At 35.1% G+C, this 22,067-nt stretch overlaps 1 protein-coding gene across 33 annotated transcripts in view; it reads left to right on the forward strand.

Annotated features, from left to right (window-relative positions):
• The window catches only part of NRCAM (neuronal cell adhesion molecule), a 149,477-nt gene that overhangs the window by 83,918 nt on the left and 43,492 nt on the right, over window positions 1-22,067 (forward strand). For 19 of the 33 annotated variants that reach the window (XM_032195391.1, XM_032195412.1, XM_032195402.1 and 16 more), the window contains 9 exons: window positions 2,380-2,397; window positions 4,365-4,470; window positions 6,965-7,161; window positions 7,709-7,831; window positions 8,165-8,335; window positions 8,811-8,867; window positions 10,882-10,993; window positions 12,887-13,071; window positions 14,252-14,383. In XM_032195391.1, the coding sequence (XP_032051282.1) occupies window positions 2,380-2,397; window positions 4,365-4,470; window positions 6,965-7,161; window positions 7,709-7,831; window positions 8,165-8,335; window positions 8,811-8,867; window positions 10,882-10,993; window positions 12,887-13,071; window positions 14,252-14,383 (1,101 nt within the window). The remainder of the gene's footprint in view (window positions 1-2,379; window positions 2,398-4,364; window positions 4,471-6,964; window positions 7,162-7,708; window positions 7,832-8,164; window positions 8,336-8,810; window positions 8,868-10,881; window positions 10,994-12,886; window positions 13,072-14,251; window positions 14,384-22,067) is intronic. The other 14 variants (XM_032195432.1, XM_032195603.1, XM_032195619.1 and 11 more) reach the window with 3 other exon arrangements.

The following is a 22,067-nucleotide window of genomic DNA, read 5'->3' on the forward strand; positions in this document are numbered from 1 at the left end:
AGATTGGCAATTTCAATTGACCTAAAGAGAGGGTGCAAAAAGGGTGGAGCCCTGCTCTTTTCAGTGGTGCCCAGTACCAGAACAAGAGGCACTGGGAACAAAACTGGAGCACAAGAGATTCTGTCTGAGCATCAGGAAGCACTTCTTTACTGAACAGGTGACAGAGAGCACTGGAACAGGCTGCCCAAAGGAATTGTGGATTCTTCCTCCTTGGAAATCTTCAAAAGCCATGCTCCTGGGTAACCTGCTCTGGGTGTCCCTGCTTGAGCAGTGGGGTTGGACCAGATGGCCTCCAGAAGGCCCTTCCAACCTCAGCCATTCTGTGATTATGTGTGAATTTGCTAAAAAAAAATAAATAATAATAAAAATAATTAATAATAATAAGAAGAAGAAGAAGAAGAACAGGACAGCTCCTATTTGCTGTGAAACAATCACACTTACCTTCTTCATAAAAGGATTCCAGGAGATGATATGAGATCCAGTAAAAGATTCTAATACCCACACTGTTGAAGCATCTTGCTTTTTGATCCAGAAGAGTAAATTAACCTCTTATATTTCCTAAACATTGCCTGAAAAGAATTAAGTACCTAACTTTTACATAAGAGCATGTGTGCTGAGCAGGGAACTCTAGCTTTAACCAGTCAGGAAACATCTAGAAGGGGTGAAATCCCAGGATATGAAATTGTTGTGTCTTATTCTAGACTGTGATAGTGAGAGAACAGAAGGAGGAAAGTAAGCAATGGTAACTGCTGTATTTTATAGCCCTAATAGCTAATACTGTGAATTTATTCATGCTTCAGGTTGTTATTTTCTTCTTAATATACACATGATCACATTTTCAGAATTCAGTGAACCGTGTTGCACCTCACATTGACTATTCATTTGTTAGATTAATTACCAGAGAAAAGTACATCAGGGCTGGCATTAAATTGATGAATTAATACATCAGTAAATTCACCTAGGATTCTGATCCTCATGGCTTTCCTTACCCCTGTGTTTTTGATACCTTCCTCCCTTCCATAAATGCATGTTTTTCTTTAATAATCATTGACATGAAGTGCAACTGCTTCAGTGTGTTTTCCCCCCATACATATTTCCAAGCCTCTCAAGCCAATGACCTTTATTTCTGTGACAAGATCAATATATATAAATGACAAGAGAATTGTAGCGCTGTGAATGCCTTTAGAACATTAAATTGTGGTTTATAGAGGGCTTTAAAAGTATGATGAACAGAAGTCTTAATTTTCTAAACTTAATTTTTCTCCACAAATGTTTTTGCAGGCTAGAAATATTGTTTTAACACCTTGTAGTTTAGAAACTAATGTAAATTGTGCATCATTCTAATATCTCCTGTGCAGAGTAGCACCTCAGCTTAAATTAACTGGGAATGCATTAGCAGACAAAAATGAGTAGCCCTTTTAGATGTATCACATTAACCCTCAATTAACATGGTCTGTACTACATATTTAGTAGCTGTGTTAGATCTGATAAAGTCACACATTTCAATTTTTAGCCAAAGATTATATTAACTGAAATTATGTCTATAATTATGTTAGTGTTTTCATATATAATGGTTAGAATGACATCTGGGAGAGCACCACAAGAGAAAGCCTGTGTTGTGTTTTCTGTGGGTCTTCCCCACACATCCACCACAGAAACCCAGTGGTAAGAAAATACTTGATTATTTGGACCCTAGGTTTCATCCGGGTTAGCAGTCTTTATGATGTTCAGTGTCTTGCTGTAGGTAAGTGATGACTGACAGTGTAGCTAACCAAAAGCAGTTTACTTTCTCTGAAATATTAATGATGAAGAGAGATACATGCAAAATATCTGAAGCAATGAAGATGTAAAATCCAAAATGACTTTTTCCTTTTAGTTATTTTTCAAACTAAAAGGGATTGCGTGTCTGTTGAGTAGAATTAAATGCTTTTGTTTTTGTAAGAGTAATTCTAGCCTGAAGCTTTCTCTTTGTTCTTCCGTTTGGTCATATGGGGAGATTGATTTTGATTGCAGCATGAGGGCAATGCACTCCATTAATTCTAATTTCCTCTCTCCTTAGTATCAGTGGTTTGTGTCCTTGGAAGGCCAAAATCACATACCACACTTGCCCTTAAAAAGCCAACACTTTAGAAAAGGTCCTTATGCCATGAACTTTGAGATAATTGTAGTAATTTCTGACACCACAGAAATCATTGCTGGAATTTAAGGCATCATGGGCCAGGTTACAATACTAGCAGTTTTCTTATTCATGGGGTCCAATGCACTTTTCAGACATACTTATCTTCCCTCTCAAAAATGCTAATTTTCTTTTAACTAACAAATGTTTCTCTTTAATCTCCATTTTCCATTCACCTGCTGATTCTGATGGGGGAATAAAAGCAAAACTTCTAGAAGAATGTAAGTTCCTGTCCACAAAAACTAGACTGTGTGCTGCTGAAAATTAATACTGATTGTGTTGCAAATTCAGTATGCAGTACAAAATGTGTGATTGTCTTTTTTTTTATTATTATTTTGTTTTGCTGTGCCTAGATGCTTTGTGCATGCAGTGTACATAAAACTTCCTGGTATTTTGATCAAATGAGTGATATGATTTTTGATTGTATGCTATCTGAACATTAAAATTCTTAATATCAGCATGAGCAGTGTTTTTTTTTTTTTTTTGCTTGTTTGTTTTTTTAACTAATACTTTCAGGAGTAAATATACTTGATAAAAAATTCATTGGAATATATGTAGCACATGTAAAATATATGCTATTTTACATGTCTGAGTTGGACATATTTTTATGTCCTTAAAAAGAGTGTATACAGTTATTTAAACACACCTAATATTTTATGGGATCTTCTAACACAGCTCTAGTATCATGATTAATTTAATGAGTTTTAAATTCAGTGCATAGCCTTCAGGTCATTGTTGTGCATGCGAGGAATATACTGTATGTGGTACATTGCTCATGTCATGTCCCTTTTCAGAGTATGCTTGCTTTTCCCAAGGAAGCATCTGATTTGTACTGACCCTGTGAACTGCTTCTGAGAGGGAGAAGGACTATCACAGCTTCTCTAAACACACAAAAAGTCCTCATCATGTAGCAATGTTGCTTTCATTTTTTAATCACTCTCCTTTCTGCAGTGAGGAAGAAGAGCAAAAGCTAGCTCTGCATTGCCTGTTCTTTCCTGCTTAGCTTTTATATCTCATTGCAATGCCATGATATTAATTTTTTTTCTGGCCATTTCTTGAGGGAAGTGCTTTATAGACTACTACCTCTTCCTTCAGAATCCTTACTTCATTTATAATGGGAGGGAAGACTTAACCTAAAAATCCCAGTTTTACAATTTTAACTAGCTAGAGTGAGACATGGGAACACAGATAACTAATGATTGAAATGCTTTGGCTAGGAGCGACCCCAAAGTAGTAGCAGAGTGTAATACTGGACAATTTACAATATTTGCACAGGCATTTTCACGAGGATGTTATTAAACTAGTTCCTTTAGTTGACACTAAACTATAAACAGATTGATAATGCTGAGGAAGACACATTTCTCATTATCTTATTATCATAAACAGGATTTATCTATGAAAAATGTGCATAGATAATGCAATAGATTATAAATTACTTTAAATAGGTAGGCACCATCCACTTTATCAGGCAAATAAATTCTATTTTATGCTAATAATTCCAGAATGCTTGATAAATCAAATTTAAATGTTTGTTTCTCCTGGGGCAATTCACAAGATTAATTATATTTTTGTTATATGAGGAGAATCGGTCCTAGACTTTTCCTATATATTTACTCTATTTGGAAACTCTTAGTTACTATTTTTTGTCATCTTCTAACATTTTTTACTCCTGAAAAGTAGCTCCTAAAAGCATGCTTTGTAGATTAATTCAGTATGTTGAGCATGATAAATTTCTGAAAAGTTTACAACCACAGAGAATACGGAAGTACATCAAATCTTTAGAAGTAAAAAGTAATATACATTTTTCCTTCTGTGTGTTAAAAATGTTTTGTGTGGTTTTATATCTCACAACTGTTCATTTGAGATATGCTGGACTTAGAATTCAAGTGTCCTTTGGCTTCATGAAGGTCTATTGAAATCTGCTGTATAGAAATGATATCCAATAAGCTTCTTGACCAAGATTTTCCTCCACTGTAAACTGACATAGCTCACTTGTAAGTTATATAGCTACACTGAGCTACAGGAGTAGAGGGATTCAGCCTCCAAATACAAAATATACTTTAATCCCAGTCTTTTGTTGATCATTTTGCTGCTAATTGTAGTTCTGCTTTCTCCATTTACGTAACTGTCTTGCTGATGCTTTGAAGATATTGTTAAATTCCTCTGTTTCTTATATTCCACAATGAAGTGTCCCAGCCTCCAACGATAACTCAGCAATCTCCAAAAGATTATATCGTTGACCCTCGAGAGAATATTGTAATACAGTGTGAAGCAAAAGGAAAACCACCTCCTAGGTCAGTAGCATCTTATTTTGCTTATGTTGGCCTAATAACATAAGAAAACTAGGAGAAAATAATGTAAATTTTGTAAACTAACATGTATTTTTTTATGTGTATGCTTGCAGACACAGAAACATGCATGCACTCCTACTGTTGAAATGTAAACAGCTGCCAGAAAGTGGCATATATATATATATATATATATATTTGACTATGCTTATCCTTGAGATTTAAACTTTTCTGTAGTCAGCAAGTAACTGTAATATTTTTTTTTTCTCCTCGAAGATCTAGCAACAAAATAATAGTAGATTGGTAAAGGAGCAGATAGGTAAGTATCTATGGAAAGCACTGAAAGGCATGCCCTACTGCGTTGGAGCACATTTCAGATTTGGCATAGTGTCTAAGAAGAACGCGCATTGAATAAATTCAGAGTACATGAGTAAATTCGAATTCAGTGTCTTTTAAAAATACTCAGTTTTATGAGGTTTGTCTTGAAATATGTACGTATTTTGTTGGGAGTCCAGTATCAGTGTATCAGTCTATGGCTAAATGATCAGCAGCCTTGATTTACCAGGTGTATTTGCAAGCCTTTTGTTTTTAGCAAAAATGGCAACGATGTGTATAGTTTGGATTCCTGATAATCTTCTGTTTTAAGACCCTGCTTCAGTATCTTGAAATAAGGAGCTTCCAAATATTTTTGCTGAATACTGGCACTGGAATCTCAGGAGCAGTGGTGCATTCTGTCATTGCCAGTAACTACTTCTGATTTCCAAGACTGTAAACAGAAACGTTCATCGCTGTGTTCTCAGTAGTGTTACGCTACAATTTGTTAGCAGTGTCAGCCTATAATTGCTCCTCAGACACATACCAAGCTCATTAAATATACTTTGTATGAATAACTGATGTTTTTCTACATTATTCTTTCTGGTTGCCTTAGGATCATGGTCATTATCATGCTGAATGGTGAAGCAGAAGTGGAATGGTGAAGATGGAGATTTTCTCTTATTCTTTTTAGTGCTTTTTTTTTTATATATATAATAGGAGTATCATAATGTTGCTCTTTTTATGAGCATTTTAATTTGACAGGCATAATGCCATGGCATTATGGCACAAAGCTGGCATAAAGGTTTATGGATGTTCTGCTACCTAGCACTTGAGCAGCAAAGGTTCTGACTTTTATGTATCTGAAGTTCATGGGTTTGTCACCTCTCATGTGAAGCTACATTACAGTTCCACACACTCTTCACAGTGTTACTGGTAGCTGAGGACTACAGAAACCCCACATTCTGCAGCTTTACCTGCAAAGCCCTCAGAAAGAGTTTCACTATTCGATCATTGCACACACAGGTCCTCCCAAAACCACTACCATTGCAGTGCGAGGCAGCTGGTCAGATCCAGTTCTTCTGTTCTCTCACACCACAAAGTGCAAATAGCATGTCTGGTCCTGTTCTGCTGTCCAGCTGCAGGAGGTCAGGGCATAATCTAAGTCAATTAAAATTTGATCTTTTCCAGTACCATATACGTATTGATACTTCCAGGTAGCATTCTAACCTGTAAGCATATACAGTGTTTGTGTTGAAGTTTATGAAGCAGAATTGTAACAAGTACAGAAACTGCTTTTCACAGCATTCAAAACTGAGTGCTCAAAACTTCCTAGGCACTGGTTTAGCTCTGTATAACTGTACTTTTGACTATTAACAAACCTTAATCGACAATTTAAAAAAATAACTAAAAATTAAAGAATTGGTGTTTAAAGTAGTATAAGTTGGATACTGCAAATATTTGCTTTTTTACACTTTTTAAATGAGTTCAAATAGTCTTTATTTCTAGTGGCTAGTTTTCAAAGCATCCTTTCTTTTAGCACCAGTATAAAACTACTAGATTAATTAGGGACTATCAGACTGCAACATTTTATTTAATGGATCATAATTCTTTGTGTTAGAATAGTGAAAAGAAATCAAACTCACTACAGTCTTTAATTCATGTGCTGAACTTTAAAATGGCCAAACCAATTATGAGAAATGATTTCCTGCTGGGACCCGAGATGATGCATTTCAACCCAGAGCAAATTTTTAAAGGCAGGTTTATAAAACCTTCCAACAATAGGTTTTAAAGTGGAAATGCTAATGCAGCTTTAGGAATATCTGTTCTAGCAGATGTTACTATATTACCTTTAGCAGAAAATAAATCAGTTCTTTTCCATGTGTGATTAACATCTGCATCTTTTATTGTAATTTTTAAAATAAAAATATTGACTTTAAAAAGGATTCCATTAACAAGTTCAGCCAAGCCTTTTATCTTAAACTATTGGCAGATTTCTAATATTAAAAAAGTATTTCTTAATTTTCTATTTACTTTATTGATTAATTTAGTTTGGGAACAATTCTTACTTACCTGCTAAAGAATAATTGCCATGTCTTATTGAAAATGACGTTTTTCATGGTTTTCTCCAGATAGTATACAAAAGGCAACTGCAGAAGCAACTTCTCTTTTCACTTTTATTATTTAGCTTCTCCTGGACACGCAATGGAACTCATTTTGATATAGATAAAGATGAACTGGTAACAATGAAACCAAATTCAGGAACCCTTGTCATAAATATTATGAATGGTGGGAAGGCAGAAGCATATGAAGGAGTATACCAGTGTACAGCAAGAAATGAACGAGGAGCAGCCATTTCCAACAATATAGTTATAAGGCCTTCTAGTAAGTGAAACTCCAACTAAAATATGAAAGAGATGTATTTGTTTTCTTATGGATGTTTTGCTTCATTTTCTTCTTTCCCTTTAAAAAAATACGTCATTAAAGTGATTGAAAGTGTAATTTCTGATATTAATAATATATTGCATGTCTCCCAAAATTTCTTAGAATATTTAATAACCAAAATGCTTTCCTAATTTTTGTCAGTACATCTGATGACCTGAGATGTTTAAAATTGGGTTGTATTTATGACATTACAATTGGGATAAACTTTAAAACTAAGGCACGGAATTGTTGAGGGCAATTCCGACTATCTTTCTGATGATTGTGTTCCATAGTTGTTATAATAGCTTTAATTCAGAACAGATTGAGACCAAAAAGATGATAAACCTCAAAAATTTTAATTAATGATAAACTGCTTCTACAGCTTTTTATGTGATTTTAATCTCAGAACAGTTTTTCAAGCTCCTCAGCTTAAAATTTGTCATTCTCATAAATTTTATCAGAACATATTATTTCAGGAAGGTCTATTTTTTTTAATTATTTTCTGTAGGATCCCCTTTGTGGACTAAAGAAAAACTAGAACCAAACCAGGTTAGAGAAGGTGATTCTCTAGTATTACACTGCAGACCTCCGGTTGGCTTACCACCACCGATAATATTTTGGATGGATAATGGTGAGTTTCTTTTGATGTAGTTTACTTTTCACAGTTTTTCTACATAGTTGATCATTACTTACGAAGGCTACAAAGAATTTCCAGTTTTGTAGAAATGAATAAGCAAACAGATATGCAGCCCAAAAGCATGAATTCAAAAGCAGCTGTAGAGCTTAATGTAAGTTGTAGATTCTGAAGAAGAATGGTAGGATAAGGGAGCTCTGCAAGAAACTTCTGAAGGTCTACATATTTACAAACCTACAGAAGATGTAATGGAATAAATGTGAAGTCTGCAAATCATAACAATGGAATGTGTATGATAGTTGAAATAAATGTTTTCTTGTTTTTCCTCAGCTTTCCAAAGGCTGCCCCAGAGTGAAAGAGTTTCCCAAGGTCTAAATGGAGACCTTTACTTTTCTAATGTACAACCAGAAGACACCCGTGAGGACTATATCTGCTATGCAAGATTTAATCATACACAAACTATACAGCAGAAACAACCCATTTCTGTAAAAGTCTTTTCAAGTAGGTATTGCATTACCTAATTACATACTTACATACTTGCATAGTATTCATCCAGAAGTCTCAGGTGATTTGCCCAGCTTTAGTAGTTGTATGCTAGGGAATTGTGTTGTTTTAATTCTGAAGAAGCAATTGCATTGTTCTGTAAAACTTAAAACGTAATCTCCAGTTTTCTTTCTATATCTGTTTTAAATATCTGTATATATCTGTTTTAAAAGCTGTCTTTTCCCCCCTTAGTAGGTTTTGTCTCACAAAAAATGTTTTCTAAGATTTGGATTATTGAAAAAAATACAGTGTTAAAAAATATTTTTTAATGGTTTTCATGCTCAATAATATCAAGATATTGTTGCTGTAACTATTGAAATAAATTAATCAATCACTTGATTAACTCACCGTGGCCATATCATCACCTTGTGATTCCCAATACTTTGATTTATCCCTCTTTTATGCATTCTTCATGATATTCTGTTTATTTCAGTGGATTCATTGAATGACACTATAGCTGCTAATTTGAGTGACACTGATATTTATGGTGGTGAGTTATACTGGTCCCCACTGATACTCCCTGTTTCACAGTAGCATTTAGTTAACTAACTTTACCTCCATGGCTACTTAACCTTTAGCTCCCTTTTTGATTTCTAATAAAGGTATCTATTAGTACTGGTGATAATACATGCTTTAGAAAGGGATGGCACAGTGTGATCCTTTCAAATAGTTAACGTTTTAATGTTATTGTAACATACGCTTCATAAAAATACCAACTCTTAAAATAAGAGTCCTTTCACACTGATGCAGATTTTACCAGTTGTCAATTTGCTCCTATACTGTGCTTGTTTATATTCTTCCTCCAATTTTACTAGTAGTTTGATTTGTTCATTATCACTAGGACTATTCAATATCACATGCTGCATAATAAATAACAACAATTAAGCATTTAACAAACGCATTTCATATTTAATTCCTTGAATGTACCATTCATTTTTAATGTATTTCATGAATGTTGAGCTGAACTGAATTAATTAAAATCTAAACATTTTAATACTGTCTATATAAATAACCTTTTAGGGAAAAGGTGTGTTTTGTTTGTTTGGTGTTTGAGACTTTTCATTAATATATGTTGAATGGTCTTTTGTATATTGTGAATGAAATTCTCCTAAGCAGGTGTATGTGTGTTTAGCAAGGCTGACTTTGGGGTAAGATTCATACCATAGCAATTGAGCATCTAGTCTCACTACCTAATGTTGCGTGAGATAGTTATAAAATACATATTTGTTCTGATTTCTCTTTTTCCCTGTCAAGCTAGTCTTTGTATATATTACATTGTAATTTACTATAATCTGAAGTATATTGGGACACAGAATATTTTAATATTTTAATTCTCTGCATAAAAATAAGATCTCATTTAAGAACAAACAAGAAATATGTACCTGAACACAAAATAATGTGTTAACTACAGTTAATAAGGAAAACATTCAGCTGGCTTACAACTCAGAAATACCAGAGATAATTCTGTGGATTTTCATAGTTTTGCAAAATGAGACAGTGCTGAAACTGGGTAGTCTACTAATTGCCTGTAACTGTTGACTGTGTTCTTCACACTAGACCGCCCTTTTCTCCCAGCTTTAAGTTGTTCAGGTGTTAGTTTTTAAGGAGTTCATGGTACATACTGTATTAAAATTGTGTTCTGTTTATGTCAATCTATCAATAAATCCCACTAACTAATAAAGTAGTTTATTGTTTCTGCCCACGTTTAAAAAAAAAAAAAAGTTTACTGTAATGATTCAGATTACTATTGTGCTTTAGAGCAAGTTGATCCTATATTTTAAAATTGCTATAAAAGAACATTTACAGGATGCCTGCTATTATTCTGATCTCCATGAAGGCACATGAAATATCATAGTAGACTTCAGAAACTGTCACAATATAGTGTCAGAACTAGGTCTTACGGCTTTCTGTTTACTGCGGTAAACTTGCAGGTAATCAGTGGTTCATTACCAGACTGGGGAACAGTTTGAAATAAACTTAAGTATTTAGTGAGAGGAGAAGACAAGGTTAAATTTCCAGAGATGTCTCACATTGTCTAGAAAATATTGAACAAAGTGTACTTCAAAGTGGAGTATACCATGTGACACCTTGGATTATATTTTTGAATTTAATAACTTTGCTTTATTTGTGTTTTGATGGAAGCTTTTGGTAACATTCAGTCTTTCACTCATTCACCTAAGTAACCTTATACTCAGTATGCATCCATATATAGTTGCTTATGTAAGGACTACATATCAAATTTTTCCCCTCTTCAATAACAAATGTTTGCAGGTATGTGTTCAAAATTAGCATTAAACAAGTTGAGATATGATTATGTTATGTCTGTCAAAAGCCTAATTTGTTGAACTATGTATGTATATATATGTATGTGTAACATGATAATTTTTAATTAAGTGGCCTGTGTGCATCAAAATCTCTGTCCAAAATGTGAGAATGGATGTATGAATTTGGTCAACATTAAAATAAAATATTGAAATTAATTACTTTATTTTTTCTTGTTCCAGCCAAGCCAGTTACAGAGAGGCCACCAATTCTTCTAACACCAACTGGTACCACAAGTAACAAAGTGGAACTCAGAGGAAATGTCCTTTTGTTGGAGTGCATTGCAGCAGGATTGTGAGTTACTTTTTAGACCGTGCTTTTCAAAATAAAAATGCAGAATCAGAGGGAAACATTTCAGAGATGCCTAAAATGTTACTGCTATGTATGCTTAAGTATTTTAAAGAAATAGAAATGTAAAATAGAAAGAGGACTTTTAAGGAAGTGTTCACCATTTTGGAAATCAGCATATTCTAAAACTGACTATGAACATAAATATTTTTCTCATGTATTAAACATATGAGAAGGCCTTTGTTTCAGGACACAAGCAAGAAATGTCATAGGATAACCTTGGACACATGTCTGCAGAATTGCACTTGGGAAATAAGTCTCTGTTTTTTTCCTAACTATATAGCCATTAAGCTCTCAAATAGTATATAAATAGATAAGAATCTGCTGGTATAATCTGAAAAAGCTGCTCACATATGCTAATTACTTAGTGCATCGCCTAGGTGGGAGTTGTTAGAACATACCTTCAGCTACTTACATCCAACTTCTCATTGTAATTGGGTTTAATTGGTACTTGTTTCTTCCATGTAATGCATGTTTGTCTTTGTTGCTAATTGTGCAAGTAGAAAATGACTAAAGAGCAATTTAACTTCATGAACTAGTTTGATCTTAAATCAATTTCATTCTCAGGAAGAAAGAGAATAGATTGGTTAGTGTGGAAGAAGAAAATCTTTAGTACCTATTTATTTCAGGAGCTATAAACATGTTGACAATGCACAAAAGCATAGAAGGCAGAGCACTCTGAAGTAGCAGTGAGGTAAGCCAGTAATTGCAAATGATGCAGCGCGGCATCATGCAGATGTATGCACTTGCATAAGCTCCACAGGGCACGCTCATGCACAGCTTGACACAGCTTGATACAAAGGTCAGTGCACTGTTTCTGCCTCAGCTGTGGTCTGTTCAGGTGTCCTTGCATCAGCACCACTAGCATAATCACAGTTGTGTGGGGGAGTAGAATATGCTTTTCAACAACCCTGCAATAAAAATAGTCAGAGGTCCAAACTCTAGAAAAATCACTGGATAAAAACGGGGAAAAAATAAAATGTTATCCATTATATGGATTTGTCTTTAAATGTCATGTATTTTTTTATTTTAATAATTCAGTGAGGGAAGCTTACATAGTTCTCATCAGGAGGCCAGATTCAGTTTTTATTTAAAGAAACTACTCCTAATTACTGATACCATAATTAAAAATAAACTTTGCTAGTTGTTCCTGTTCTCATATTAGATTGCTAAATGAATATTTGCCCTGAATCATTAATATTTGAGAGAGGACATTCTACTGAGAAAGCAACACCTTTTAATTTGCTGTAATTTTAAAGGTATGTCTGCATGAGTTTGGACAACTTTCAGCCTCAGTAGCCAACATGGGACACAACCAGGATGCAATTACAAGTAGCTATACTTGACTCAGTACTGTCATTTTTTTCTTGATTTGTCATAGGAAAAATTTCTGTCTCCTACAGATCTGCTATAATATTTATGATGTGCATGAAGTATTACAATATTGCTCAAATGAAGGACAGTTGTAATCTTATCATTATCTAGAAGTTACCTTTTAAACCAGAATGAGCATCAATATAAAAGTATAAATACAGTAAGATTTAAAATACACTTGTATTCATTTATTAACCATTGAGGTTTTTAGATTAATCAGGAGACAAATGTATTCCATAATTATTAAACCTATGAACAGATGGCCATTGACAGTGTTAGTGAGGCTTGTCATTTCCTAGAAACAAATGCTGGCATATCCTGCACATTTGCTGGACATGCCCCAAAATCTGAGTAAACGCTCTTAAAATAATTGGTGTAAAATTTATGTTCAAAACATTAACATATAGAACTCTCATCTTCCTTTTCAGTAGTCCATTAGTTTGATCTGTACGTTTGCTTTTCCAGACCCACACCAGTAATTCGCTGGATTAAAGAAGGTGGCGAATTGCCAGCCAACAGAACATTTTTTGAAAATTTTAAGAAAACCCTCAAGATCGTAGATGTTTCTGAAGCTGACTCTGGGAACTACAAATGCATAGCAAGAAATATATTAGGTTCTACTCATCATGTCATTTCAGTAACTGTGAAAGGTAATACTAAAATAATCGTTAATTTAATATTGTCGATGTCCAGAATGCAAGACTGAAGTATGCTTACCAGGATAATAAATTATAACTGAAAGGATGAATGATAATATTAAAAAATAACTGAGGATAGCTAAATCAACTGAATTCCGCCATCAGACAGACAGACTTGACTATCTCTAACTTTTGTTTCTCTTTTCATTATGTTGCTTTGTCAAGTAACAGGCTAAATTGAGACTTTATTGTATTACATTTAATGCATTTAATTTATATCTTTAATACATTTAATACATTTAATATATATCTGTAATACATTTAATTTATATCTTTGATTAATTGTCATTAGTCTTTGTCCTTCCTTGTTCTGCCTTCCTCCCCATCCCTTGTCTTTATCTCCTTTTTATTTTCTGTCTTTTCTGCTCTCTATTCACATAGCCCAGATTTTTTCTCTTCCCTATTTTTCTATTCATCTTACACTCTTTTTTCTCCCTTGATGAACATTTCTGTTTTTGTTTCCTGAGTCTTTTACCTGTGCTGTCTTACTAGTTTTAAAAACATTTAAAATGTGTTTGTCCAAATAGAAACTGTAAGAATATTTTGAATATCATGAAACAAACAAAAAAAAGGGATGACAGCTAATTAGTCATTTAAATAACCAAGTGTAGTGCTCCCTTTGCATACTAAAAACCTATTACTGTAGTCCACTATCACTCTATAGTCATATTCAACCTTCTTGTCAAGAGTTTTCTGTTTGCTTCTATCCATCAATCCAAAATCTGAAGTTTAATTGCAAAATGTGACAACATATACTATTTGTGGTTATTTATTGTAAAAAAAAAAAAAATAATAATAAAAAAGGTGACATAGATGAAGATCTTTTGGTGTGGACAGTATTCTGTCCATTTCAATCTCTGTGCATTTTCAACTGTCTTATAATTTCAAAGTAAAAAGCTATCCCCCATTCAATGCAGGAGGTAGCCAATAGCTCAGTTTAGCCAAAGTGTAATTTACCAGTTAATCATTGAATATAATGTATACAAAAATAAATTTTACCACACAACTGTATGTCTATACCTATACATATCTTGTTTGAATTATGTTATGGTTACCATGACTGTTCCTCATGATTTTCTGTAATCATGGTAATTTTGGAAAATGATTGCTGTGTTTCTCTTCCTAACCCCAGCTGCTCCATACTGGATAACAGCACCCAGAAACTTGGTCCTATCTCCTGGAGAAGATGGGTCATTGATCTGCAGAGCTAATGGCAACCCAAAACCTAGCATAAGCTGGTTATCAAATGGTGTTCCCATAGCAAGTAAGATTTTTAATTACCTCACAGGATGATGAATAAGGAAATATGAGCAATATCATTTAAAATGTATATTTATCTATATAAATGAAGAGCATGCATTTGTTTAATTTTGGCTGACAGGTTATAATAAATTATAAATTAGGTGGTTAAAAAACAGTGTTTTTTTTTAACAACAAAATGTGCCTTTAAAGTGTTTGAGAGTGCATTTGTGCTATTTGTGAATGTATACCTGGTTATCCTGTCTGGTGCTCTCCTGGGGTAGCATCCTTACAGAGGCAGAGCCATAGCAGCAAAGCTGTGCCATGCCCTTTTGAGGGATATTACTGAGGTATAATTTCTGCCATTGTGTTGCTGTGGCAGTCATGTTTGCTGGGTCTCTCATTTGCTGCCCCAGAGCAGTACTAGTTTTTTCTAAGAATTGAAAAGTTGACACAAAAGGTCAAGTCGTCACTTCTGTGGGTGTTCAGAGCACTTTTGCAGGATACGCAGCTTAGAGGATGTTGGAGCCTTCCAGGCTTCAGCACTAAAAAGCAGCAGCAAAGCTGACTTGGTGCGTCAGCAACTGCCTGGAAAACAGCTTGTACAAAGTAGGTGTCAAAGAAAAGGAACCCCTGAGGCAGTGAAACAGCTGTTTCTCTGTGTATGGGTAAGAAAAGCAATCCAGAGTTGGTGGTAAGAAAAGCTACCTAGAGCCATTGACTGAGTCACTGAATTGTTGCAGTGCTATGACTGGCGATGCTGTATGACAGACACAAGATAGCTGCTGTATGAAGCATAAGTTTGCTTGGGTAGAACTTGCTGGAGAATGCTGCAGCATGTTGTCAGTTGTTTTTGTACTCAGCATGGCCTCTACATCACATCACACCTGGTTCTTCTACATTTGTCCTTCCTTTTTCATGAAACAGTACTATAAAAACAATCTTGTTTTTATTGCCTTGTGAGAGATAATCTATTCTAAAATATGGGTCTGGTCTGGCCTGTGGAATGTATGACTGTAACTTTTGGGAGTTCCAGGAGACATTTAAGTATGTTAATCAAAGTAAGTGTCACAGAGTTTGGGACATGGAGGAGAATTCTACACAGTGAGAATCTAGGAAACAGCAACAGGCAAACAAGAACGTTCGTTAGATATATTCAAAACATTTGGGATACAAGAGATCTGAAACTGAACTGAAAATGTGCAATTTCAAGGATAATTTAAGGGAAAAGTACTAACAGAAAGCATTCTATACAAGTTCTTCTAATTTTCCACATACAAGCTATCAGAGTATACTCTGTATGTACACTTTTTTTTTTTTTTCTTTAGGCAAAAGGGTAAAGTAAGGGAAAGTATTGAAACAAAAACATTTAGCAAAGTATCTGTTCCAGGAATCCTAAGTAAAAATAAGTTGAGATCTTTATCCTGAGATATAAAACCAGAAGTTTCTATTGGTTAAGTAAGTTATGTGAGCTGACATTAAGCACCATTTCAGAGAGGTGTTTGTCAGCTCACCAAAAAGTAGTAAGTATACAAGAAAAACAGGAAAATAATGTAATTTTGTATTGTATATGCTGTATGTACATATATCATGAAGTCTGCTTCATGCTTGAAGTTTAATACCTATCCTGTAGTTACCTTTCTGGCTTTTAAGTTGTCTCAACATACTTACTGTTCTTTATATAGTTGCCATTAGTCTTGTTTTTTGTTTTGTTTTGTTGAGATTTCTTTTCTTGCTAGTCTGATGGTTTAACTCTTCATCCTTCCTGACTAAAAATCTGACTAAAAAAAAACAAACACTTGACTAAAACCTGACTAAAATCTTTTTAAAACCTGACTAAAATCTTTTGCAGCTGGTTAATGAGATGCACCTTTGCCTTCTACTGCTTCTTTGTCAAAGCTGTAGGACTGGCTATTCAAATGACAAACAACTACATTTTCCAGAAAAGCAACTATGTGTTCTGCATTTTTGCAGGATAGCAGTAAAACATTAAGAAATATAAAGTTTTTAGAGGCAGATACCACCAAACTTCCCAAGTATGAGGGCAGCATACATTGGATGGCCCAGAGGAATTAGTATACAGAGTCTTATTGAAGGAAACTCAGAAAAAAATTAAGAGACTTTAACAAAATTATCCACTCAAACTCAATAGGAGGAGAAAAAAAGAAAAAAAAAAGACAAAAGAACACAGCAAATAATAACTGGGTAGCTCAGTTTTATGTTAAAGGTCACTTTCACTGCTGAGGAAGACAGAAGTTTTGCCACCTTAAATATTTAAGTGCAAGTTCACTGGATGCTGGAGTACACTGAAACTGTCAGGGGATCCAAGAAAGAAAATTATCACGGTCATAGAAAGTGCTGTTCTTAAGATTCTTGTGATTTTATATTATTCTGAGTTACCAAAAACAGGTCTGGAAACTACCAAGTACAGCGTGCTCTTTTGTTCACTTCCTACCAAATAACAGAATTGAGCCCCTCTTCTTCCAGCTGAATGATTAGTAAATCACTGTAAAAGGAAACTAAAACAGCTGTTTCAGCTTCAGGGCAGTGCTGAGAGAGCTACACCCATGGCAGGATTTCAAAGAAAAAGAGCTACATTTGAATTTCAAAGCCCTGCTGTCATCATATATCCCACAATGTGCCTCCTGTGGCCCTGTAATCTGTTTGCAATACTTTAATTTTCTATTGGAAACCACAACTGGGAGATGCTTAATTCTTCCGGTTTTGTTTTGCCATAATAGAGTCAGACAAGGAAGGGGAATGTTGAAGAAAGAACCATCCAGCTATATCTCAGTCAAAGGGTGAGGCTTAAATAATGGAAAGGGAAAGATGAAGATCAGCTTCATATCAAAATAATAATAATAAAAAGATTAATGTATGTTAAGCACCTATGAAAACAAGTGCAGTGGTGTAAATTTTGTTCTAGATTATATTAGCCAGCATAAAAAAGATACTTTTAAAGGAAGATTTTAAGCTTCTTTGAAATCTTTTCATTCATTTTCTTCAATGATAATGCTCTGAAGAAAAGCTCGCTTCCAATTTAAAGCAAGCTGTTTCAGGCATGCTGGAGCGATAAGAAGCGAACCTTGTAGTGTTTACTCACAGGAGTAATTTGAACCCACATGCACAGTCCCATTGAGGTCAATTAGAATTACTTTTGCAAGTAGCAATTGAAAGTTCAGGCCACGATTCTGCCTTGCCTTGCGCTTCAATTAACGCTCAAGGTCTGCATTATTTATACTGCTGCATAATCCGTTGTGTTTTGCTGCTCAGATATTCAGCATGGTTTTACAAAAGGGAAACCATGCATAAAGTATCTCAACTTCTAAAAAAGTAACAACCCGGATTAATTGGGAAGGGGAAGCACTTTCATAATTGGGCTTCAGAAGAGCATTGCAAATACTGCACAAAAGACTAATTTATTGGTTCAGTAGTTCATAGTTCATGATGAGCTATTAAATATTAAATACACACACTTAGATTTAGACAAAGTAGTGCACTGAAAGGCGCTGTTTATCTTCTGTCAACACGTGCTTCACTTGTTTATATTACGTCTCACATTGAATCTCACTTTTTAGTTAGTCTCCATTATTAATCACATTGAAGTTAAGGGGGAAACATTAGCCCTTACATTTCCTTCATGAAAGGCATTGATAATCCCTGGCTCACAGATTTGTCCTCCGTCGTGTTCTCTGTGAGCATACACACAAGCTGTTCATCGTGGCCATGGGAGGGTGGGATGAAATCTGCCGGGTCTCTGACACCCTGAAGAGCTGAGCCTCACAGAGGAGGGAAGTGCCAGGGCAGGCAGGCATCCACCACTTCTGCTGTCATGATGCTGGAACTGTGCATCTGGCCTAGGAGCTGTGGCAGACAGGAGAACCTCTGATAATCAGTTTTACTTATTCTGCACAAGATAGCCAAAGGACAGTTGTGGCTAGCCTGCCATCCCTTTGGAGTTAACAGCACTACCAAAATAAAAACATCTCACCCTGGAACAAGGATTGCAGGGGTCACAGGAAAATACTTTTCTGAGGAACAAGTGAGATGTTAGAAAAAGGAAAAGAGCACTTCTTCCATCTCTTGCCATCTCTTCCAGAATGAAGTCTTTGACTGTTGACTGTAGGGTGTAGGGTAAGGCAAAACTCAAGTTTCTTGTTTTCCTTGCTTAGTTTCAGTGTCAGTATGACCTTACAGGTTTTCAGGTCTGTCTGATGACTGTCCAGTCTTGCTATTTTACTATCAGCTTTTCTCCAGTTTATACTCATCTCTGAAAGTATCGTCAAGGCCTCTGCTTTGTCAGAACCCACAACCTTTCTGCACATACCACTGGAACTATATATGTCTGTGCAGAAATACATCTATAGCTCTATGTGACTGTGAAAGTTCAGCCAAGTAAGGCAAAATATTGGTTAAAATCCCTGTCTTCTCCTTTCTTTGTCATCTGCCCTATCCCACGGGAAGAATGAGGGATTCTAGTTGCATAAGGTTCTCTAAATGCCTCATATAGTATTTAGGCAAAATGATGAGAGATCGGATAGAACAGGTCTGTCCTGCATAATGTCCCCTGATTTGGGTTCTCAAATGTTATGAGGCTAGTCAGCTGTAGCCAAAAGTATGTTAACTGGATGCTCATTCAGAGACCATATAATTTATAAAAAAAGCTGGGAGGTGCCTGCATAAGGGACGTGACTTCTTATCAGTACAGCTTGGTGACTACACACTGGAAGTCCCTCCTAGTTTTCTTGTTTGGTTGGTTGTTAATGTTAAGTCCTGGTTCTGTGACATTCTCCCGTTGTTATAGGTAATACATCAGAATATGAATGTCTAACCTTTTATAAATAATTCTTCAAAACTGCCATTTCAGTCACTCAAGTTATAGCTAAGATAGACCTTCCTCATTTTGAGACAGTTACTTTATTTATAAATTACTTGTGAACGTGACTTTTTGGAGGAATAAGCAGGTAAAGAAGAATGATAGGTTGCTTTTAGCAAATTTGCTGTAATACAGGAGATCCTGTGATCCTATCAGAACCTGAAAGGCATCATTGTATAAGGACCACATGTCTAAATCCATATCAGAAAAAAATCCCTAGCCTTCTCTCTTTGCTTTTTTTTTTTTTTTTTTTTTTTTAGGGTTTTTGAAAATCATGCCTTATGAGCCAGTAGTGTTCTCAGGCCCCACTTACATTCACTATTAATTGTGCATGAACTTGAGGACACAATTATAGTATGAAGCAGACCTGTATAGTATGAAGCAACAACAAATTTTCAGTATAATAATCTAAATCAAATAATTGTCTCAGATTCTCTGAGAAATTAATATTCTTCTACTGATGCAAAATGAAAAGTCAGCTTTACTAATAGTAGAGGTTAAAGAGTGACTGTGAACTATAACACTTAAACAATAATTTCTGTTCTTACATTGCTATCAATTTTTGCATTTCCTGCATAGTTCTCTACTCTGAAACCATCTTATTTGTGAATTAAAAAATAATAAAATTTGCGATGTGAAAGGTTTTTCAACAATCATATATAGTGACTGCAAATGCATAGCAGTTATAATTATTTTTTATTCATAACTTTGATTTGCTTAAAAAATGGAGGCATCTGAAGACAGTCATTAATATCTCTATTCTTTTCTAAAGAGAAATTATCTGTTTGTACTGTGTTTTTATTTAACTTTTTACTGATCTGGATAAAATTAGCTCTTACACCTGCCAAAGGTGTATGTGTTGTGATTGATACAGGAAAATCAAAAAAGTTAGTTTCTGTCTTCTCCAGCTTGTTTTCAGCCAGAGGGAATCTCTACTACAACATCTGAAGACGACATCAACATTTTCATTATAGAATAGAAACAGTGCATATATCCTGAAAACTAAGGTTGTAATCTACACATGCCTCTGGGAAAAAATATATATATTACCTTAGGTTACATCATGCTTCTCAGGCAACAAGAAAAATATTCTTAATTCTGTGCCCCGTGGGACTTAGACTCTGAGTTAGCAAAGCTGAGAACATCTGATGTCAGCTAGATCGCATCCGCTGTTGTATTTCAGAATGTGGTACCAGTATAATAAACTCAGATGTCAGGGATTCTCGATTTCACATGAACCTTTTTGTGAACAACAGTAAATTACAGAATAGCAATCACAGGTATATACCTCCTTCTCAGTGAGTAATGCCTTATTGTCAGTCTATGTTTTTAATATTAAAATATTTAATTTTAAAATCACAACATCATAAAATAGTTGGAAGGAGGTAGAGTTCATCTGGTCCAATCTGCCTCCTCAAAGGAAGGTGTTATCAGCATCAGGTTGCTCATGACTGTGTCCATTCAGATTCTGATTATCTCTACGAAAGAGACTGTATAACCTCCTTGGGCAACCTGTTCCAGGGTCTTACCACCCTCTTTGTGTTTTTTTTTTATATGTTTAAGCTTAAAAAACTAAACAAAACAAAAAAACTCCAAGTGATGGATTGTATGTTCCAATTTTGCAAGGATCTTAAAGACTTAAAGACTTAAAGCTAAAGAATTGTAAAATCAGTAAATATATTTCGTGATCTAATCATTTTCTGAAAAAAAATGCATTCTTTTCTTAGACTTCTTCAGGCTGTATCATTCATTTGGACTGATAATGTTATATTGTAGACTGCAGTTGACAGCTGTTCTGATCTTCATTTGTTTAGCTTCCTGAGAGTGCACAAATAAATACTGACCAGCAAGTAGAACTGATCAGGAAAATGAAATACTTTAATAGAAAAGGGTAAACAAATCTCAGCAAAATCTGGAGATTTTCTTCCCATTTTAAGTATAATCATGCATCTTAATTGTTTCTGTTAAGACAGCACATTTCATTCTGTCTTTTACACAGGAAAAAAAAAAAAAAAGTGCCATAGTGGTTCTTTAAACATGCTAACAGAAGTAATTGCTGGGGCTGTCAAAAGCTTATGAAACAGAATGAGAATATGCATTCAGATGAACAGGCGTTGTTCAGAGTGCCAATAGCTGGCTGTGACAAGCGTATCTCCTAGAGGCTATACCTTGTCTGTGCAGAAATAGGCTGTATGTAGCTGTATAGTCAAGAAGCTGTCTTGTTATACAATGTGATGGAAAAATAATGTGAAGAAAGGCAATCAGGTCTTTGGGCAGAAACGATGTAAGCATGTTCTTACATTAAGGCTCAGTGATTTTGCAACTGAATGTTGATGTTACAGAACACATGCTCAACTCTCCATTACTACAGCAGAACCTTTATAGCAAATCCTCAACATTCATAATCCCAGTTGTGCACACCCATTTTTAGTATTACGTAATTCTTTGTTATTTTGCCTGTCAGCGCCAAATTTAGACCCATCAAACACATTGAAAGCATTTTCTCCTTTTCACACAGCCATCGTGTAAGGTGACCAGAGTCCTCATAAAAGCCAATGAGCAGTGTGTGAGCACAGCAGCAAAGCAGCTGGGTGCTGCAGTGGCTAACTTTTAGGGCTTGGCCCTGCAAGATGCAGTGTAATGCATGGACAAAGACCTGTGGGTTGTGTTTGTGTTGTGTGGGAGAATGAGATGTGTCACAAGACAGTATATTGAGTAGACACCGATCTCAAGATGATGCTCTTCAGCATGCAGGTAGCTAGACCAGACAAAAAAAAAAGATACTTCCTTCGTTTTTTGTTCTTGTTTTTTATTTTTCTCCTAGGACCCACAG

Source organism: Aythya fuligula, chromosome 1, assembly GCF_009819795.1.
Source record: "Aythya fuligula isolate bAytFul2 chromosome 1, bAytFul2.pri, whole genome shotgun sequence".
Taxonomy (NCBI): Eukaryota; Metazoa; Chordata; class Aves; order Anseriformes; family Anatidae; genus Aythya; species Aythya fuligula.